The sequence below is a fragment of the Neltuma alba genome, unplaced genomic scaffold, assembly GCF_004799145.2.
Source record: "Neltuma alba isolate B1F8T4 unplaced genomic scaffold, ASM479914v2 tig00004184_pilon, whole genome shotgun sequence".
Classification (NCBI taxonomy): domain Eukaryota; kingdom Viridiplantae; phylum Streptophyta; class Magnoliopsida; order Fabales; family Fabaceae; genus Neltuma; species Neltuma alba.
In genome coordinates this window covers 11,116-34,873 of record NW_021633598.1, presented here as the reverse complement: position 1 = coordinate 34,873, position 23,758 = coordinate 11,116, and the positions used below count along the sequence as shown (strand labels likewise).

The 23,758-nt window shown below is 33.8% G+C and overlaps 2 protein-coding genes and 1 pseudogene across 2 annotated transcripts; all 3 read left to right on the top strand.

Annotated features, from left to right (window-relative positions):
- Positions 1-8: 8 nt before the first annotated feature.
- LOC114743927 (pentatricopeptide repeat-containing protein At1g74630-like) lies at positions 9-2,378 on the top strand (annotated as a pseudogene).
- Positions 2,379-3,667: 1,289 nt separating this feature from the next.
- Positions 3,668-7,362, top strand: LOC114743924 (uncharacterized). Its single transcript, XM_028932121.1, has 4 exons — positions 3,668-3,921; positions 4,428-4,743; positions 6,046-6,205; positions 6,541-7,362. The coding sequence occupies exons 1-4, from the start codon at positions 3,745-3,747 to the stop codon at positions 7,007-7,009; spliced, it is 1,122 nt and encodes a 373-aa protein (XP_028787954.1). The 5' UTR covers positions 3,668-3,744; the 3' UTR covers positions 7,010-7,362.
- Positions 7,363-21,050: 13,688 nt separating this feature from the next.
- On the top strand, positions 21,051-22,984 carry LOC114743926 (myb-related protein 306-like). The gene is made up of 3 exons (XM_028932122.1): positions 21,051-21,352; positions 21,472-21,601; positions 21,769-22,984. The coding sequence occupies exons 1-3, from the start codon at positions 21,220-21,222 to the stop codon at positions 22,583-22,585; spliced, it is 1,080 nt and encodes a 359-aa protein (XP_028787955.1). The 5' UTR covers positions 21,051-21,219; the 3' UTR covers positions 22,586-22,984.
- Positions 22,985-23,758: the final 774 nt, after the last annotated feature.

Sequence of the window (23,758 nt, the reverse complement as noted above, 5' to 3'; positions counted from 1 at the left end):
TATTGTGTCCATGTCTCCTCAAGAAATAATAAGGATAATGAAACTTGGATCTTTTAACTGTGTCTTAGATATTGATAAATGGGTCTTAGATGATACTGATTTGATCAGTAAAATTTAATATTTATCGAACTAAGTTGATCTCATCAAACTAGTCATTTTGGAAAGAAAAAAATACTATAGATGTTACATCCCATATGGATCAAGACAAGTCGAGCACACGCTAAGATGGGATGAGTGAAGTGGGTTTTGAGGAACTGGAGAGTAAAGATTGCAGCCACTGAAGAGGCTAGCCATGAGGTATAGATGATGACCAAAGAAGTAGCTACTGCCTTCAAAGATGGCATGGGAATTAGCATCTCCGAGCATTGCATTTCGCTGCTGAGCAAGTGCAGGAATCTCAAATCGGTCAAGCGAATCCACGCTCTTCTCTTCAAAACTGGCCTCCACAATGATTCCTTGGTCGCTGGCAAGTTCCTTCTCCACTGTGCTATTTCCATCCCCGATGCTCTCCATTACGCTCACCGTTTCTTCCTTCACTTCCCGACCCCTGATGTTTTCATGTACAACACACTCATTCGAGGACTCGTTGAGTCTGAATCTCCTCACAGCTCTCTCCAACTCTTCATGCAAATGCGTCGACAATCCTCCTTCCTGCCCGATAGTTTCTCTTTCGCCTTTATTCTCAAAGGGGTTGCTAATTGCAGGGATATGAAATCTGGGATGCAGTTACACGGTCAATCTTTGTGCTTGGGCTGAGCACTCATATCTTCGTTGGGACAACTCTGATTAGCATGTATGCAGAATGTGGGAAACTCGGCCTTTGCTAGGAAGGTGTTTGAAGAAATGTGGCAGCCAAATGTTGTTACCTGGAATGCTATTTTGACTGCCTGTTTTAGGTGGGGGGATCTGGAGGGGGCTGAAGATACGTTTAAACGGATGCCTAATCGGAATTTGACTTCATGGAATGTGATGCTTGCTGGATATACCAAAGCAGGTGAGCTTGAGTTAGCGAGACGAGTATTTTCTGAAATGCCTCTGAAAGATGATGTTTCATGGAGCACTATGATCGTTGGGTCTGCTCAAATCGGCTCTTTTGATGAGGCTTTGGTTTTTTCAGGGAGTTGCAGCGTCAGGGAATCAGACCTAATGAGGTAAGCTTGACGGGGGTGCTTTCGGCGTGTGCACAAGCTGGGGCTTTTGAATTTGGGAAGATTTACATGGATTTGTACAGAAAGCTGGGTTTCTTCAGATTGCTTCAGTGAGCAATGCTCTGATAGACACCTATTCAAAATGTGGAAATGTGGTTATGGCTAGGTTGGGCTTTCAAAGCATGCAAGTGGGGAGAAGCATTGTGTCTTGGACATCCATGCTTGCAGGACTTGCTATGCAGGGTCATGGAGAAGAGGCGATACAACTTTTTCACGAGATGGAAGAGTCTGGTATTCAGCCGGATGGTATCACCTTCATCTCTCTTTTATATGCTTGTAGTCATGCTGGCTTGGTTGAGCAAGGGAGTGCTATTTTTCTCAGATGCAAAGTGTGCACGGCATTGAACCCGCCATGGAGCACTACGGCTGTATGGTTGATCTCTATGGTCGAAGGGGAAGTTGCAGAAGGCCTATGAATTTGCATGTCAAATGCCAATTGTACCTAATTCAATCATCTGGAGGACTCTCCTTGGAGCTTGTAGCATTCACGGCAATGTTGAGTTGGCAGAGCTGGTGAAAGCAAGGCTTGCTGAAATGGATCCTAACAATTCTGGCGATCATGTTCTGCTCTCCAACATATATGCCACTGCCGGGAAATGGAAGGACGTTGCCAATATAAGAAGATCCATGGCCGAACAGAACATAAAAAAAGCTCCTGGCTGGAGCATGATTGAAATTGACAAGGTCATTTATAGTTTCGTGGCAGGTGAAAAGCCTAATGAATTTACAGATGAGGCTCACAATAAGCTGCAGGAAATAGTGTGGAGACTCAGAGCGGAAGCCGGCTACGTGCCACAGGTAAGGAGTGTTTTGCACGATATTGAAGAAGAAGAGAAAGAAGTTTCGGTGTCTAAGCACAGCGAGAAGCTTGCTGTGGCCTTTGGAATTTCAAAACTTCCAAGGGAAGATGATAAGAATAGTGAAGACCTGAGGGTTTGCAGTGATTGTCATACAGTAATGAAGTTGGTTTCTAAAGTTTATGGGGTAGAGATCATTGTGAGGGATAGAAGTCGCTTCCACTCGTTCGAAGATGGGTTTTGCTCTTGTAGAGATTACTGGTGATGGATGAGCTAGCTTTACCTGAAGCGCTACTATTCGTTGTATTGGCTGACGAGCTACATAGAAGAATGCCGACGCAAAGAGAACCTTTCAGTTGTGAAGATCAAAGAAAATGGACTGAACAAAAATTGGCCAGGGACTGTTACAGTTTATTTCCCAACTTTATGGATGGTGCTGAGATGAAGTTTATTACGAAGTGCAGCTTCAGCCTGATCAAAGGTGTTTCTGGAAACTGCATTTTTGTTGTCCTGATCGAGGGAAGCAAGAAAACCAAAATCCTACTTTTGGTTTGGTGGCAATGCTGCAACTTTTTTTTCCATTCATTTTGTATCGTTCCTCATTCATCTTTAAAATTGCGCGAGTAAACCCTACGTATATAGTCTTCATTTTCACGCTCTATTTATAAATTATTTTACATATATATTTTGCAGTGGCCAATTAAAAATTGAGTGACACATTCAAATTTACTTTATAGTAAAATCAATTTAAACAAATAACTTACTGCAAATCTTGAATAAATTAACTTAGATCACATATATTAAAAGTATCAAAATAAGTCTAGATAATTATGTTAATAAAAATATAGATGAAATTAAAAAGTATAAAGCTATAGTATGTAGATAATTTAGTTGAAAGGAATTTAGCATTTCCCTTCAGTATTCCGAAACAACAAGGAAGGGTAATAAAATATAATGATAGAGGATTTGAAAAATTTACATCCTGAAAATTTAAAAATTATAAGCATTATTTTATGAAATTAAAAATTACTGCCTCCGGTCCTAATTATAAGAGCTACTTGACTAATTTGAGAAGATTAAGAAAAGAAGTTAAGTTACTTATTTGTAATAAATAAGTATTTTTTTTCTAAAATATCCTTACTAATTAAGTGCATTAGCTAGAACTACTATTGTTAGAAAGACTACTTTGAAAAAAATACATAAATATGAGAGACAAAGTAGATTGGGGTTTTATATTTAGAATCAAAATAAAAGTCAAACAAGATCGTATATTAAAGACTGGAAGTAGTATTATATTTTTGTATTCAATAATACTCCTCCGATCCTTAATATAGGACTCAATTGTTGAGTTGGTTTTGATCCGAAATATAAGATCCATTTTTTCATATTTATCAATTTTATCTAAATTAACCCTATAAATATTTCCTCAACCAATGACGTAGAAGTGGAAGAAGGATATTAAGAAAGATAATTATGGTATTTTAAAAAAAATGTGTCATATTTTTTATAATTAACTAATTTACCTAATTTTTTTAATTTAATTAAATTAGTTAAATATGTCTTATATTATATCAAGTATACGAGGAGTAAGTAATTTTTGCATAACGTGGTCAAGGTTGTGGGGGCCGAGCGGCTACTGAGCAAAGTCGTTTGATATTTTTTGGCCGTGAAATATCATCGAACTGGCAGTCAGCATTTTCTGCCATCACCCAGCTTCTATCTCTGCATCTTTCATCTCCATGGCGCTCTCTGCTACATTCTCCGCTCCATCATCGCCAAGCCTCAAACTTTCCGCCAAATTTCGTAGATTTTGTTTCTCTCATACCATCAATTTCCGTAGGCCCCTTCAAATTAGGGCTTCAACTACTCTTGATTACTCCAATGTCTCTGTAAATGACAAGCCCACCCCATTAAAGGTGAGAACGATACTCTGTAATTTTAGCCGTACTCGTGGTGTTGCTTTTTAATTAATCTCTCTCATCAATTTGGCGTTTGTTTGCACCTATATTAGATGAATAGAACAAAGTGGCTATAATGATATTCATTTGATATAGCTATGGTTTTTGCGTTTTCGAAACTACTGTCTAAATCTCAGATGTAAGTGTTAGACTGAAAAATGTGGCCTTCATTTTCATGTAAATTAATAATTGCACCGAGTAGAGGAAGCAAGCTCAAGTGATTAAGCTCAAAAAAACTTCAAAAGTCTATTATATAGTAATTTCATTTTTTATAGGAACTGTGATGTAATTATTGTTTCAATTACTTGAAAATCTACTAAACTTCATTAACTGTAAGGTGCCTTCTAGACTTCTAGTTAATATAATCACGCGAACGCGCGCTTCTTGTAAACTAATCACTGGGAACTTGTAGCATTTGCTTGTCACTTTAGTGATACTTTTCATTTTGACACTTTCTTTCCCAGACTAATACTTGGCAATGGAAATTCAAAGACAATAATATCAGTATTTATTATGAAGAGCATGTAAAGGATGGTGCTGAACCTTCCCAGAATATTTTGATCATGCCAACCATTTCTGATGTAAGCACTGTTGAGGAATGGAGGTCCGTGGCTGGAGAAATTGTCCAACGTGATGGCAAAGTCAATTGGCGAGCAACTATAGTTGATTGGCCTGGTCTGGGATATTCTGATAGGCCAAAGATTGATTACAATGCTGATGTCTTAGAAAATTTTTTGGCTGAATTCATCAATGCACCCAATAGCCCGATTAAGCAACCAGGTTATTACGAACAGCCTTTGGCCAACCCCCCCGGGGGTCATCCTTTGCAGTTTTGAGCTATATTTCTTCAGAATAAATTACGCTAACTTCTTTGGCGAAATTACACAGATCTCTTGTTTCAAGAATCTTATTTTGCTCCTCTGACATTTCACATATATAGCGAAGATCCATATTCCGATTCCTGTGAACGAAGTTGAATTTATTTTTGCACTCCCAAAAAATGATTTTATTTTTAATATTTTTAATATTACTGTAAAGGAATGTTAATTTGATGTTATTGAAAAAAAACAGCCAAGTATTGTTTTGGTTTTTTTTAGAACGAATGCATATTGTGTGAAAAGGTAACTTCATTGAGAAGTAAATTAGAGGGGAGTTATCTGCAATATATATCCATGTCAAAAGAACCACATAATGGTTTTTGGACAAAAGCAATATTAATTGTCATTTAGCACAGTCTTAGGGGAGATTATGTAATTTACCTATTTGCTACTAGTTTAACATCATCACACTACGGGAACATTGCAGATACGATTGATATTCGCATCTTAGAAAAATCTGCCTGATAATTTACTTATTTTCTTGTTTAGAGCAGTTTGAACTAGGATATGTCTTCTGTTATTTATTCGGAAGTTTGAGGAGTATAATCTATTGAATTTCACTGTTAAAAGAGTTCTTTGTCTGGAAGCTACTACTAAGCTAGGCGTGAGTGAATGTTGATTTTGAAATATATACTGTGACTGCTTGCAAGGGCCCCTGAGGGCTGGTTTTTAAATTTTCTGAGGATGAGAAAGCAAGAATTTAGAAATGATGGTCATCCTTTCTGGTACAATGGGAAATGGTCTTTGCAGACAGTTGAAGGAGGGATTTCCTGATTGGTCACTTCAAGTCCTAAAATTTTATACGGTGTAGTGTTTACAACTAGTGCTCACATGATTCTGACTATGTCAGTCCTACTCCTACCTGACCTGAACTCTTATCTCCATTCCTGGATTATATGCATAAATAAACAATGAATGGCTGTTACTGTGTTAAACAGTCATAACTGTAATAGTTACTCCTTCCCTGTGACTTATATGCAATTAGCAATTGCTTTTTATCATAACATAATTCTTCTGTTTCCTGTATCAAGCGCCATGTTTACCAGATTTTTTAAATCCTAGGAGCTAGTTATTCTTGACAACTTGTTTGGGCTTGCCTTCACTTGGCGGTCTCCAGTAGTTATATATTTTTCCCTGTATGAGTAATGAGTATTTTGATATGTTGGGTGATTAATTAGTGTACTAACAATATTTATTAAACCAGAAAATGATTTAGTAATATTCGGAGGAGGCCATGCAGCATCAATAGTTCTTCGTGCTGCAAAAAAGGGTTTGGTGAAGCCCAAAGCTGTAGCTGCTGTTGCTCCAACTTGGGCCGGGCCCCTTCCTATTGTGTTTGGTCGAGATTCTAGCATGGAAACAAGGTGGGTTCGTGCCCCAATTCAAGTGGAATTTACCGTTTTCCTTCATGTGGCTTTATGTTCTACTGAAAAGAAAATATTACTCATGATCTGACATATCTCTGCTGCAATTTGAAATCAGTGGCCTTAGCTTAACTTCGTCCCCATTATTTCATCTATCTGTCTACAGGTCTCGGCATGCCTTTTCATAGATGTTCCCTACTCTGCCAAATGTTGTTTGGTTCGCATGTACATTTTACGTGGCTATACAATTTAAAGAATCATGCCTGCCATTAGCAGATTAACTTGTTTCACAATAGAGCATAACCGGTATCTGTTCCCCATCATAAAACTTGCAGGTATGGCCTTCTAAGAGGCACCTTGAAGGCCCCTGCTGTTGGCTGGATGATGTACAACATGCTTGTGAGCAATGAGAAGGCAATTGAATCACAGTACAAATCCCACGTCTATGCAAACCCTGATAACGTGACTCCAGGAATTGTGGAAAGCAGATATGCATTGACAAAACAAAAAGGAGCTCGTTATTTGCCTGCTGCTTTCTTGACTGGGGAGTTGGACCCTGTAACATCTCGCGAGGAGTTCCTTGAACTCTTTGCATCTTTGGAAGGAAAGACACCCATCCTTGTTGTATCAACCAAAGGAGCTCCAAAGAGGTCAAGGGCAGAGATGGAAGCTCTTAAAGGAGCCAAAGGAGTGACCAAGTTTGTGGAGGTGCCAGGTGCTCTACTTCCACAAGAAGAGTATCCTGCTATTGTTGCGGAAGAGCTTCACCAGTTCTTGCAAGAATGTTTTGACTCCCGGGCTTAACATTGGTGTTCACGGTTCTGCTACAGGTTTCCCCCTTTTACGTGTTGGTGAGGTTTTGGAGGTCCCAGTATTCATATATGGAAGAATGAAGTTTGTGCAAAGATAAACATGAGGGTAACTGTACAAGCGTGATTTCTTTTTGGACATAATCCCTATTTTGTATATTCGTACTTTTTATAGATTCCGGAGCTATCTGGATGAACTGGAGCATAGGACATTAGAGGAGGCAATCTGTTAATGATGAACCAGAAATCAGACCTGGAAGAGGTTATTCTGTGTTGTGGTTTGTGACAAGCCTGTAAACTCGTACAAGTATAAAATCTCTCTCTCTCTCTCTCTCTCTAAATGTTACAGAAAAAGTAGAGAACACATAACAGGTGATCAAATAATGCAAGCATGCGTTCACCAAAAAAAAAAAAATAATGGAGCCATGCGTATATTACATAACTATGAGAATGCCTGTATTCCCCAAAAAAAAAAAAAGAGGCTGTGGGACGGAGTATGTTCAAGTGATATTGATATTGAAAAAGAAATCCCGGTTATCGGTTAGTGCGTGTCTGACGAATGTGAATCGGAATGGTAAATGGCCAAGGCTCCAATGTCACCTCTTAGATCTCAGTGGTCATTTCCCAATTCCCCCCACCTTCGCTTGCTGGAAATTGGCCAGTGCCTTTTATTATGTTTTCTTGCCGTACCCTTGTAGGGCATCGTCCTGGACACCTATCCCCAAGTTCCCCACTTTGACAGGTGAAAAAAAAAGCAGCCATAAAATTAATATTCTGTAGCTATAATAGTATACATCTTTTTAACCTTTTTTTGTACTGAATATAGTTATACGTATGAAAAAAGGGGGAAATAAGGCAAAAGAAGAAAATTGTAAATGGCATGTATTTGTTTTGTTTATACAGAATTTATATGCAAGAGGGAATCGCAAAGGCATATGCAATAAGTGGGAGAGGTAAAGGGGGTGGGTGAGATACATAATGTAATGTGACCTGTGATTAAAGCACCAAATAATAAGGTGAGTACGGTCATGTGTTCATGTGGCTGAAGACTTCAGATGAAGATCCCTTCACTGCTGTTTCTGTGCCAACACAAGATGCCCTACTCCTACGCACCTACACTTCACATAGCTGCGAGATCAGGGCACATCATTGAACTCATGCCATTAATTTCCGTTCAAAAACAGTACACCTTCTTGAATTGGAGGGACAGCCCTAACAATCTCATATTAGAAGCGAGATCGAATCTTTGACATCAAGATATTCCATCATTAGACTACAAAACATTTGGCAGAATCTCCCATTTCTTAGATCTTATATCAAATGGAGATGAGGAGCCACCCTTGAATTTATTTTCTTCAAAAAACAAAATTACCACAATGTGGAGAACTAGGTTACAATCAAATTCTTAAATGACAGCAGTATCTTTCTGGGTTATATTTAACTTTTTTCCAGATGCAAAAGAGGAGCATTGAAGAAGTTGTTTACATCAAAAGCAGCCTTCCGCACCAAAAATGGTTGAGTATTTATGAAAGATTGAGCTTTCTTTAATGGGATTTGATGAAATGAAGTTGAATGATATTTTTAGTGTAGCCCAAATGAACAATTAAAATGGGGGACGCAGAATGCAGTGCCGACACAGAAGAACAGTACGGCTTATTGTTATTCATTTAAGTGCTATCACTGTGATTAGGTGATGCCATTTTGGATTAATAAATGGATAAACAGAAGGGAATTGATGGATGATTCTGACTTATCCTTTGCTATTTCCACAAATTAAACTTTAAGAGATTGCTGTGTTCAATGCTATGGCCTCTTCATTTGTTGCTGTGGTCCTCTGTACCATTTTCTTGGTGTCCCAATCAAACCATCAGATCGCAAGGTTATGTCATTGGAACGTTATGTCACCCATTAGAGTTATGTTCTCCTTTATTTGTTGTTTGCATTGCCTAAATATGAAAGATATCAGCCTTTAAACCAGAGAAAGCTAAGATCAGAGAATGGGATTTCATTACTCAGTGCAGAACATTAAGTGTTAATACTGGTTGAGACAGTACTAGCCTCGCGGCTTGGGTTCGTGAGCTGATCAAGATGGGCTCCGCCTATTAAATGTTTGTAATTTTTGAAATTATTACTTCTGATCCATCGACAGAATATATTTTAAATGAAGTGAGCTGTGTTGCTTTTTTAAGTAATTTTCCCTGTCGAGCTTCGTTGAAAAGTAAAACAACTACACATTGTAAAACCCATCTCATGTACATCAAAGACTCTGTTTGATGGGCTGAGAACTAAACAAAAAGCACACAGAACAAGAACAACATAAAAACAAGAACAAAAAGAAAACTAACGAAGTGAGCTATGACTTCTTTTTTTTCCAAATTCCAATAGATTTTATTGTTGGAAGAGGTTTCGTTGATTTTTTATTTTTATTTCTTGGGGTAGTAAACTCAAATGGTGGTCCCACGACATTGACTGTGGTGTCGGAAAGAGGATCTCTCGTACGTGACAAGTTATATGAAGCATGAACGTTCTGAAGATCTCACCTCGTTCATAATCCTATATGCATTCATCTCTAATTTAATTTCATACAATTCCTTTTTACGGGCTAATATCTGTAAATGAGATTGGATCAGAATTAATTCCTCACAATATAACTGAAATTTGAATTCCAACTAGAAAGCCTTGAACAATATTATTTTTAATAAGAACTTGTAAGAAAAAAAACATAGAAGCGTATGGGCTCTACTCGAGAGAAATTTTGCAACACAATTGGGATAATAAAATTTTGATTCTTACGTCCAGCTTAATTATCAATTTAGCCCCTATCAACCCCCCCCCAAAACAATTTAGTCCTCTATGTTTGATAAAATTGTCACGTTATCAAATCTAAAGCAACTGGTTGTTACCATTTCAAATGGTTATTGGCATTTTATCATATATCCTTTAATTATGTGTCCAATGCATAAAAATATTACTCCTCCGGTCCTAATTATAAGACCCAATTGACTTATTTGAGGAGATTAAGGAAGTAAGTTAAGTTGGTTATTTATAATAAATAAGTGTTATCATTCCTAAAATATCCTTGCTAATTAAGTATATTGGCTAAAACTATCATTATTAGAAGGATTATCTTGGAAAAAAATGCATAAATATAAGAGACAAAATGGATTGGGTCCTATAATTAGGACCAAATAAAAAGTTAAATTGGGTCTTATAATAAGGACCGGAGTATTTAAAGAAAATTAAGTTCCTGCCCTTTAACGAAATCCATTTCCATAGTAGTTTCTTTTTCAAACACACAACAAACCAACCCAATGTTTTCCACAAAAAAAGAAAAAAGTCTCATTCTCACTTTCACACACACACAAACACCACATACAACAACAAAACAAACCAACTCAACATTCACCTGGCTAACTTTAATTTTTCTATTTATAATAATCTAACATCTTGAAGAGAAGGGATTTATTTAATAGTTCCTCCTCTTTTTATAAGCAACCTTAGATTCTATTAGGTATATCAAAAAGTTAGTTAAAAATAATAAATGGGTAGAAATTAAAAACTCTTTCTCCAAAATACCCTTATTTATTGGAGAGAGAGATTATAACTTGAAAAATAAGATAATAAATATATTAGGTACTGTGTCAAAATAAGTAGTTAATGGGGTAAAATAAAAAATTTCTACAAAAATTTAAAACAACTTATAAATATTATTTATATTTATGGATAAGAGAAAGATGATAATTATTACTTATAAAAAAAAGAACGGAGGGAATATTTATCATTATTAATCCATCTATGATAACTTTAAACAATGGCAAAAAAAAAAACCGACAACTTTAAACAACAACAAAAATCAACTTCTGTTTCTGAATCTGAAGGTTAATTGCTGGCCACATTCTCTCTGCCACGTGTTGGGCCGGCTAAAGGGACTCCAAATTAATATGCCCAATTATTTAAAATGAAGAGAAATTAAATATAAATCTATCACATCACAATTATTTAAGATGAGTCAGACATATCTAATATCTAAAAGAATAAATAAAAAGAATTATAACGAATAAATGAATTATATGTATGCATAGTTGATGATGATTTGTGCAAATTTTTCGTAGCTATGGATTTGTAGATATGGATTACAGATAACAATTGCAAACCTTTGTTATTTGCCTCATTTTTAATTTTCTTAATTAATAATATACTGGTAATTTTTTAATTTGTAAAACAAAAGACATTAATAACTGATAATATGTACTCTTGACCTGATTTAATAGTTGGGGAAACTAAGTTGATTAAACATTACCATTTTTATTGAAACCCACCATGCATTTCATATACTTTTCACTGAACTATTTTCAACATGTTTTATGCAGACCAAGAAAAATTTTAAATTTTATTAACTCTTATTTAAAATTCAATAACTTTTTAATTTTAGCCTTATTCAATATATATAATATTTTATGCAAACAAAGTCAATACAATAATAAATAGAAGGTAAAATTATACACCCATAAAAAATTTCTCTGAGTTCCTTATAAATAGGACAAAAAAAATATCTTTTCTTTCTACTCTATAAATACAACCAAAGGAATTATTGTTAAATTGAACACTTATCAAACTAATTTAGGACATGTTCGAAATGATGGCACGAGTCTTTTTTAAAGGTGATTTTTTAATCATGATTCACGAGATACAAAATAAATATGTAAATAAAATTTTATCTCAATTTATGTGAACATACTTATAAATACTTAATATAAGTAATGAAATTGTAAACAAGGTCTTAGATTATCATGAATACGTAAAAGAAAAAGTCATAATCTCTTAAAATAATTAAGAATTCAATTTTCAAATTTTGTATATAGAGTAAATCTAGTTTTGAAAACATCTTTAATACCCTAAGTTGGTAGGAGTATTAGTTTTTTTCCCGAGGCAGGATACTCCTCATTTTTTCTTTAAAAACAATGATTTAATTTAATTAATGAATTAAACTAATCAAAGAGGTAAATTAACTTCAGACCGGAAATCACGTACGGCACAAATGTGTGGAGGGACAGAATTTGTTTTGGTCGCACGTTCATTCAAATCCATGCATGCACAATTCTATCTAATAAGCTCTCTCATTTCACCACTAAAATTGGTTAAGAACTGACATACGATATTACCATAATGGCCCTTATATATGTTGGAAGGGCTGAAGTACTGTTCGAGGTTTTAATTTTAAAAAATATATATATTTATATAGTCTGACTCGGTTGAAAGCATAATTCGAATCCTCTCATATAGAAAAATATTTTTAAGACCCATTCTTGGCTAGGATATATCATGTATAAATGATGAGAGATAATAATATTTTTACCACTCAAGCATGACAGATATATACGCGTGTCAATTATAAGCAAATATTTAGAGAAGCTAATTTAACACCAGTCAAGGAAAAGTTGTGCCAGAGGATTGATTCCTACCTACAACACTAGACTTCCATCCCCAATTTTTGTCGTTTATTTGCTATTTAATTGTTATAGCTAGCTAACCTATGCAGTTTATGATTAGCTTGATTAGAGGTCAAACTGAGGGGCTTTGGTTTCTTAACATTATTGTCTCTCCTCTATTAATTAATCCACCGAAATTATCAGTTACCAAGTCCATCATATTAGCAGTGCTTCAGTTTTTTTGTTATTCCCCTTGGAGCTTTTTTTTTTTTTAAATACTGTTTTACTATTATATATTAGCACTGCTCAATATTGTACTCATTGATTTACCAACTTAACTAACTAAATAAATGACTCAATGTCATTCCAAATTGGATTCCCCATTTACGTGATAAACTACGTAATTTTACATTTCAAATGCATGATAAAGAGAACCGTATATCCAATTCACTTTCTTGTTTAATTGGATAAGAGTGTATTCTCCAGAAGCAGCTGGCATATTATGCATATATTTAATTGGATGGTTCTTGTTTTTCCTTCCTTTTTGTCATTTTCCCAAAAAAAAAAAAAAGAAGGACCGTATTAAAATGTTAGTTGGCGCAGATTGCTATATATGATGACAATAATAGTCATCATTGTTAGGGGTATGATTAAAAATTTTAACGCAGAGTTCAAATATTTAAATAGGTAGGTGCCTTATACATGAGAACATCCCCCACGCATATTCTTTCTCTCGTCATGGCTTGTACCGTATGGGGTATATATGAGAGTGAAAAAACTAAATAAACAAAAGGCCACTGCACTTACATGCGTGTGTCTCTAAATTATATAAGCAGTGCATGTTAATTACTACTTCCGATCCTAATTATAAGATATTGTTTGTAAACTACAAAGTAGGTCTTATAATTAGAACTAAAGGTAGTATTATTTAATGCAAGCCGCAGGAAAATAAATTAACCCCAAACCGTCTTTTTTCCGACCCGAGCCCACTTTGGCTTATCAGCTTATTGAGGACAATACCTTTATTTGAGCCCTCCATATGTTAATTACTGGTCATTAATCATCACCTAACACGGTGCGCACCAATAATGATGATAATGATGATGATGATGATTACTACTATTATATATGTTGGTCTTTAACTATATCTAATTAAGTTGACAATGCACGTACTGGGGGCATGAAACGCACAGCTGAAGGAGGTGGTGACATGACCCATGAGGCACGAGCTATGCCCAATTTTTTTCTTCTGAATAATACAATTTGATATAAATAATATATATAGAGAGAGTACTGAATAAATGAAGAGATAAAAATTAATTGTTAGCATAGCTGACTGCAGCTTAATTTGGGGATTAGTCTTTGGCATGCACAAAGACTTCTATTTTTAAATTTTATTATACGTCGCAATACTCCAGAAAATTTTTATGATTCTCAATATATAAGTCATATTGCAAAATGTATAGAGTATTAAATGTTTTCCTCACAAATGCTTGTAATTATTTCTCTGATCCTATTTATAGCACAGAGAGAGAAGATATTTTTGGTCTTATTTACAGGGTAGAGAGAATTTTTTTCTACGGATGTACAATTTTACCCCTCATTTACTATTGTGTTGACTTTGTTTACATGAGATATAATATATATTAAATAGGAATAAAATTAGAAAATTGTTAAATTTTAAATGAGAGTTAATAAAATTTAAAATTTTTCTTGATCTGTGTAAAATATATTAAAAATGATTTATAAATAGAATCAGAGGAATATATTGAAAGTCCTTTTTGTTACTTTCTCCTCTAGCGGAAAAGAAGAAGAAGAAGAAGAAGATAGTAGAGGTTACTTTTTTAGAATTTGAAAAAATGTGAACCGTTTTTTAAGTAAGCTATAATAATGAATTGCATCGGGGTTAGTTGTGGATCATTTAATTTTCATTTGAAAAATGAAATATGGACAAGCAGCTTTTGGTAATTAAGCTGCGCGAACACTTCCCCGTAGTTCCCACCTCGGAGGAGCGTGGACGTTGGTGTCTAATGCAATTAACGTTGGATTTAGACGTGTCGCTGTGCCCGTCGGCATCATCCTCCGACCTCCGTCCCATTAATGCCGTTTCATTGATCTTTACACGTTTATATGTAGGCCCAGACTTTTCTTCCTAGCTACTAATATACTCCTCTGATCCTTATTATAAGACTCAATTTGACTTTTTATTTGGTCCTAATTATAAGATCCAATCTATTTTGTCTCTTATATTTATGCATTTTTTTCGAAGATAATCCTTCTAATAATGATAGTTTTAACCAATATACTTAATTAGCAAGGATATTTTAGGAATGACAACACTTATTTATTATAAATAACCAACTTAACTTACTTCCTTAATCTCCTCAAATAAGTCAATTGGGTCTTATAATTAGGACCGGAGGAGTACATATATATTACTGTTTTTTTTTTTTTTTATCATTAACTTTCACAATTCTCTCACATCGTTTGACCTTTCTTTTTCCTGTTCCTGAAGTCCGTTATCGCTTATTAAATGCACCATTGAATTTAAGCACCTTCTCCATTTTGTTTTCCATCGGCACGTACAACATACACACGCGCACACACTGGTAAATCATATTGATATAATTTAACTTCCTACCTGCGAGATTAGATTTTTGATACTGATCATCCGTATTCGCTTTTAATTCTCTTTCTGTACTATATGTTTACCATATCGTATGTACTATGATTATCAATTTATCAGAGACGACATAAAATACGTGGAACTGGTTCGTTACAGATATGATTGTAATCAAATTTAACAGAGTTTCATTCATACGTACCTTTCTGGGTCTTTTGGCTGACTGAAGTGTTCAATCAGCCGACGAGTTTTTACCAGAGTTGAAAATTAAACGAGTTTATGTTTGGTTACATACGATGGAAATTTGGAATCATCTGTAAAATACTTTCAGAATTTAAAATACCAAAATCATTGTGCGCTCTGTGTTTGGGACTTATGAACCTTAATTATTCAAGCGACATGAAGAAAGGTTTTCTTACGAATTATTTTCATTTAAGTTGGTTAGTATCAACTGTTTGACTTTAATCCACCACTTAATTATTTTTATGATCGTCGGAAAGAATCTTAAATAGTTATCGTAGTTAATCAGAATATTCATTTCATTATAACACTGAAGAAATCTAAGATATGATGAAGAGATCGCTAGAAGGAGATTGCATCCCATTATCCCAACATTTAAATTGCACAAGAATATAAGAATCTTCAGTCTGAAGAAGAAATTGAATAAGAAAACAAATATTTATATACTGTGCAATAAATTTTGTACTTTGATGAATATCTCTAGGTTTACTTTATTGTATTCATTACCTAGCCAAGAGATCAGCATCCAATCGAGCTAAACATGATTATATAATTAGTGAGTTCTTGATGAACTTGTTGTAAAAAAGAATTAGTGATCTAACATAGCGGGCAAATCTTCAACAATCTATGTACGCACGCAAACACACTAACAAAGTTTTTAGAAGGTAATATATATTTTATCGAAAGCCCACTATATTAATCTATGAATATTATTGTTCATCTTACATATGGTTTGTACAAAATTTGGAGCCTATATGCTCTAATTAATATAAATAACACTATCTATTAACAAGAAAAAAATTGATATTTGTACATTAAAAACAATTTAGAGAAACATATATAGTTGTTTATGGATTTTGTACCCTATATATACCCTGACTTTAATTAGTACTCTTCTGATCCTATTTATAAGGTAAAAAGAGAAGATTTTTTTGTCCTATTTATAAAGCACTGAGAGAAATTTTTTGTATAGATATATAATTTTACTTTCTGCTTATTATTATATTGACTTTCTTTACATGAGATATAATATATTTAAATAGGTCTAAAATTAAAAAATTATTAAATTTTAAATAAAATAAAATTTAAGATTTTTTTTATTTGTGTAAAATATATTAGAAACGAGTTATAAATAAGATTTACGTCCCCAACTCTAATAACCCCGTTCTGACTACTTTTGACTTTTGTATCTGGTCTTGTTATAGTCAGAGGGCATTCATGCGACACGTGCACCTCTGGGCCTATTGTATCTATTGCCCTTTCATTGTAAATGAACTAATTAAATAGTTAATGAATTAAGCACGCTGTCTTATTAGGTGCCATGCGTATCATCACTCTCATTTTCTCCACTTTATGTAAATTGAAATATATTTTTTTTGCCAAAGAAGTAATATTTTTATATAAAAAAAATACTCTGCCTGTTAAAAAAAATTCTTGATCTAAGATACAAAGTGATATATAATCATTCTTTTATTATTAAGACGAGGTGTACATTAAATAATTGGTGATTAGCTGAACTTGAAAAATAATGGAGGATGTGTGCTTATCTGAATTAATCATCCTTTAGACGACGAAGGATCACACTGATGAGAACTAAGAAGAAGTTAGCAGCAAAGCAGTTAATACATTTGACATGTTTGCAGAGAAAAGATGTCAAAACTCTGAAGTCATAATTATAATCCATGTGAGTTCACATTGAAAATGAAATCTTATCTCTTCACTCCAAAAACAAAACTCGATTTCATATAATTATAGAGTCAGGTTTTATAGCAAGAACGGTATATATTATATCTTCAGTCTCTAAAGTTTGAATTTGTTTTAGTTTTGATGACTAAAATTTGAAACCAATGAATTTTAATTTGTTTCCTAAAATTTTGACCTCATTTTAGTTCCACCTAAAGATTTTTTTTATCTTTGAATTGTGAGGTTTCCAAGACCAAAGTCACTGAGTTAAAATTTAAGAATCAAAATTAAAATGAGGTTGAATTTGAGGGACTAAAAAAGATATCAATACAATCCAACTTTTTAAGATAATTAATACATGCAAAATTAACCTAAAGCAAGGACTCAGTTAATAAGAATCAAGATGGGAATAAAAATGGATTAAAAAGAAGATGTGGGGCGGGGAATATAATATTGAAGTGTGTTTGTGTGTGTGTGTGTGTGTGTGTGGTGGACGTTGATTGAAGATGTGCTTTCGTTTTAATTAGGAAGAAATGACCAGAAATGTTTGGTTTATATTGAGGTGGGAAATTAAGCTGATCTTTGGGAATTGAAGTTTGGGGAAAAGGGTAGGTCCTCCAAAACAGTTGTAGATATCACTCTTGTCATTAATGTAATTTTGTATATATGTATATTTATTTTATGTCACCCCCACTTTAATTTATGTTTTCTTGATTACTTGTTTTCTAGTTGATCCCCTAGAATCTTCCAGAAGTTATGCTACGTCTCCTCTGTAATCGCTCTCCGCACACGTAATATTATCTTTATGCACATAAAAACGATTAGACGTCAACCGGTTTATTAGAGCTCTGTGTCTGAAACGATAAATGATTCTTGGCTGTAATTATCAGTCTCGATAAAAATATAGTGCAATGAGTGCTCGGAGTGCCCAAGGAACGGAGAGGAGGACAAGCAGAATTTAACTATAGATAATTAACTATTATAATACTTAATATAAGAATTAGTTGGTTAATTTAAATTTAAATAAATTAAGAAAATAGTTAAGTTAGTTATTTGTATCAAATAGGTGTTGTTTTTCCTAAAATATCCTTATTAATCAAGTGTATTGATTAAAACTATTATTATTATAAGGACTATCTTGGAAAAAAAAGAATAAATGTAAGAAACGAAATGAATTGGGGTTTTATATTTATGACCAAAATAAAAATCAAACGAGCACTTATATTAAGAATCAGATATAGTATTATATTAAGAACTGGATAGATTTATTTTGCCAACGAAACACAATACTACCTGTTACGTTTGGATGAAGTCTTAGATTTGAGGGTGATGTTAACATACTTGCGGCATGCTGTTTAATTATATTATTAAAAAAATAAACAGATGGCGAATATTTAGAATCGAAGGAGTATTTTATCTAAAACAAAATTTTACTCCAATAGCAATAAATAGCTAGAGAGAGAGGAGAAGGATGGGAATTTTTGATGGGCTTAAGCATGTATCTGCAGTTGATATGTAATAATAAAACATATTTTATGGGGAAGTGGAATTAATTTGGGGTTTTGTAAGAATAAAACTTAATTATATAATAGTATAAATTATAATGGGTGATTAATGTGAGGCCATTAAATGGGTAGGACTCCATGCCCTTGTTCTTGACCATTGGGGATGGTCCCAAAACCCGAAAATGAAGGAACAATATGGGCCTATCTTTGGAACTAACCCCCTCCCCCCGTCATTTTCTCTTCATTATCTTTACTTAACCTCGCTGTTTTGTCTTTTTGCTTCTTTTTTTTTAACTTGATTTTTTCTATCCTCAAGCTTGTTGCTAGCTTTGATTGAGCTATGATTTTTAATGTTGGGAGAACCTTCCTATATATCGTTTGTAACAAAGCTTATCTTGTGTATGAGGGCATGCTTACCAAAAGATAAAAGGAGAATCAGAGATAAAGACCAATAGGGAATGATATTTATGAGAAAGGATCATAAAAATTAAAATTATTTAAAATGACCAAATATTCAAATATAAATTTAAAAATATCATATTGTCCCATCCAAATCTCCTATATTTTCTCCTACATTTTATTTTTAAAACTAATATGAATTAATAAAATTTACTAAATTAAACCTGATTTCTCTGAAAATTTACAACCTAGATAAAAATTAATTTAAAAAATACAAAAATGTTGTTCATTCAATTAAAAAATAAAATTTTATTTTTTAAAACCATCAAAGAATTTAATTTTAAAATAAAATTTATATAAATTTATTAAAATTTAGAATATTATATAATTTATTATATACACATTTTAATTTTTTCAAAGAAAATTTATGTAATTTTTTTTATTTTATGAGAAATTTATATCATATTTAGAAATAAAAAAATTCATGTAATGTTAAAAAATTTAAAGACTTTGGATAATCTATCATAATTTTATGCAAAATCTGTAATCACCATTTCTTTTGTTAGAGAATAATTATTGTAATCTAAAAAACATTGTCAATACAAAATTATATTAGATTAATTAAATATTATATTACTACTTCTTAATGTAAAAATTAGATAGCTGATTTATAGGTATTAAAAAAATTAATCAATAAATTAATTATTTATAATAAATATGTGTGCACTTCTACAAAATATCATCTTTAATTATATGTATAAAAACTACACTTTAATGTAAATAGGATATGAAATTATTATAAATTTGAAAGACAAAATGAATTAATATCTTATAGTTAAAATTAAAGCAAACATCTTATCTAACTCATATTTAGTAGTTAGGACGGGAGGGAGTATCTTTCTAGAGATGCATCATGTTTGTAAGTCTTCTTATTTAAAAAAAAAATCATATGTTCTAGGTAAGAAATTAAATACAGGAAAATTTTATATAGACAAGTCAAATGTGCATATCTATAAGTCAAATTTAACAATTTAGATCAACGAGTCAAACTTTCATATTTACAAGTTAAACTTATAAAAAAAATTTTAGACCTTTTTATGTTTAATTTTCTTAGCTACGGTCTATAGAAAATTTTCTGTGACATTATTTTCCCTTAAGTCAAAATGAGAGAAAATTAAGTCTGTTTAATTTTATACATAACAATACGAATGAAAGCATTATTAACTTAATTAATTCAAATTATGTTAAATTGAAAAATTAATGTTAAAATTAGAATACTGAATACGAGTATTTTGTAGAAAGAAGAGAAATAGAAGCACTAATTTACGTAATTTAATAGTAGTATAATTATGAATGTCAATTTAGTGACCGACACGAGGGATTGAATTTGTGGATGGTGGGCGTGTGATGTGCATGGGAAAGGCGTACCTTAATGAAAACTTCCAAGCCACGTCATTATCACGCGCATATCACGAGGTCAGGTGTTGTTATTAGAGAGAAAATTGCTTAAAAGGACAAAAAAAAAAAAACACTTAGTCAATAAATTATTAATCACCTAATTACACACAAGGTCAGCTTGTGCGTTCATATTGCCTTTAGCAATTTTCGAAAACAACAGTCAAACCAACGTTCACCGCATTATTAATCACCTATGAAGTAATGCCTCTCTTTCCGTCTACAGTGGGCAACTTTTTGGAGATAGAGATTAGAGGCTAGTTGCTCTCTCTGTGCAACGCATGAGTAAATGCAGTTTTGTGAGCATTACTTTTCAAGAGATATAGATAGAGATAGAGATCAGAGACTAGTTACTGCTCAGTCGCGAAACAGCCTCTTTAATTTTTCTCTTCTTTATTCGTGTGTACTCTCCTCGTCTTGTTTATAGAGCAGAAAGAGAAGACATTTTGTGATTCTATTTATAAAGAACTAAAAGAAAATTTTTGTATGGACGCACAATTTTATTCTTAATTTATTATTGTATTAATTTTGTTTATAGGAGGTATAATGTTATATTAAATAAGAATAAAAATAAAAAATCGTTGAATTTTAAATGAGAATTAATGAAATTTAGAATTTTTTTTAGTCTGTATAAAACATGTTGAAAGTGACTTATAAATAGAATAAAAGGAATATATGTGTGTGTTTTGTGTGTATATATACAAGGCACCTTCAACTGTGGACGCTTGTCACTGGATTCCTCAGAAGAAGGAAACCCAAGAGAGAGAAAGACAGAAAGAGAGAAAGAGGAAGAGAGAGCTTGTGTGTCTTTAAAGATCTCTCTGCCTACTTCTTCCTTCCTTTCTTGTTGAGAAGAAAGAGAGAGACCGTAATGGGGAGACCTCCCTGCTGTGACAAAATTGGGGTTAAGAAAGGACCTTGGACTCCTGAAGAAGACATCGTCTTGGTCTCCTACATCCAAGAACACGGTCCTGGCAATTGGAGATCAGTTCCCACCAATACCGGTAACTCCAGTTATCTCCAATCTCATCAATTTCACTTGCCGCTCTCTCTCTGGGTTTTCTAGGTTTGATTATCGACATTGATTCCTTAATTTCGATTTTCTTTAATTTCTTTGTGAAAGGTTTGATGAGATGCAGCAAAAGCTGCCGACTGAGATGGACCAACTATCTTCGCCCAGGCATCAAACGCGGTAACTTCACGGAACATGAAGAGAAGATGATCATCCACCTTCAAGCTCTTCTCGGAAATAGGTATATATCTATACATATTGTGTCTGTACTCTATATCTAGTGTAAATTCTGAAGTTTGTCAAGGACGAGGACATTGAAGAATTGAGAAAAGGTTGTTAATTTATCTGTTTTAAGCGGTTGAATCCGGTAGAGATGAGGCGTGTGTTTGTTACGTAAAATGAGTGCAGGTGGGCGGCCATAGCTTCTTACCTCCCACAGAGAACAGACAATGACATAAAGAATTACTGGAACACGCATCTGAAGAAGAAGCTGATGATGAAGAAAGGAGAAAATGGTGGCGCCATGGAAGGTGGCAGTAACAACGATCAGGAAGACGGTGGATACTTGTCGTCATCATCTTCACAACCAAACAAGGGCCAGTGGGAAAGAAGACTTCAGACCGATATCCACCTGGCCAAACAAGCCTTGTGCGAAGCTCTCTCCATTGACAAGCCCTCTCCTTCATTAACCACTCATAATTTCCCCATCTCTCCCACTCATTATAATAACAAGACCTCCATTATTTCCTCCTTCAACCCCATCACCACCACCACAAAACTACCCGACCAAACACAGACAGCACCTTCATCGTCATCGTACGCGTCGAGTGCGGATAATATAGCTCGACTTCTGCAAAACTGGATGAAGAAGACGCCAAACTCGGTCTCTGGTTCGATGTCGAGCGAAGGAGCACAGAGCGGGAGCGGGACTACAACGCCAGATCAAGGCCTGGACTATAGCTCTCTCTTGAGCTTCAATAACTCCTCCTCCAATAATAACAACATGAACAATAATAATAACAACTCTTCTGATGTGTCCACAGAGAGCAATAGCCTCTTACAGCAAGAAGAAAGCAAGCCAAGTTTGGATTCTCACGTGCCTTTCACGCTTCTGGAGAATTGGCTCTTTGATGATGTCGCAGCTCCACAAGGACACGACGATCTGTTGACCATGTCACTTCAGGAAACTACATCAGACCTATTTCAGGCCAAGGACAAATTCTAGCTGGACTAAACTGCCATATCATCAATAATTTACCTGCTGGCCGGCCTGTGTTCAATGAGACAGTAAAAATTTACTAATCTTTCAACATGAGAGGGCCTTTTGATTGGGAGATTTTTACAGTCTCATTGTTCTTGCTTTCGTACAAATTAAAAAAGTCTGTATGTAAGAGTTTCTTACATAGTTAATTTGTATCAAACCAGCTAGTTTTTAAATAGAGGTTTCTTTGTTTTCTTTTTCTGGGTTCTATATAATAACTAGCTAGCTAGAGAGTCTTGTTCTGCTTTGGTTTCTAAGCTTTCTCTCATGACTATGAAGATATAATAGTCATCTTCTTGCTCTGGGAAACAAATTGTAGCGTACATTACAACACTTCCATAACCTGCTATATATATGTATGTATGTATGCATGTGCCATGCGGCCAAATAATTGTAATTTTATCTAGTTAGAAACTGAATTTTCCTGTGAATATTTGGTGACTTCTTTTTGGAGGTGATCTGAGAATACTAGCTAGTTATGCAATTTCTTCTCTTTTTTCCCCATGCAATTATATTTCTGCTACCTAGCAGCAGTGGAGAAGAAATTAATTTAACCATTTTTCTTGGATCCAAATTTCATCTTTTCAAAAAAATATTTGGGTTGATGAGAAGATTGAGAACAGAGAGAATAGTAACTAATTAGTTTAAAACTCTCACATTTGTTACATATTCTTTTCAATATCGAAAGATACAGTTGAGTACCGTTTCGGAAAGAAGTAATAATATGAACCAGGAAATCGTTCTAAAGTTCTCCATGAAATTATCTTTAACATGGATTAAATAATAGTGTTGTGTCCTCAGATCTGAATTAAGTCTATGAAAATAATAGTGGTTATTTTGATCAGAAAAAAAAGGGAGTCTGTTTCTCGTCTCTTTTTTTTTTCTACTTTGAAAATGGGGTTTTATTTTTCCATTTTCATAATAAAGAGATGTTATAAATAATGTCGGCTAAATTGATTATAAAAGCCCAGAGTTGTTGGAGTTCTGATGTATTATTAATTACCAAAATTAAAATGTTATCCTGTTTGTGGTCATCACTGCTCAGAAAATATGCAGTTATGCACCGTCAAATAATTCCCCTCTCTTCAATCCCAAAGCGAAATTTTTAAGAATTTGAAAACTTTGTGGCCGACCATC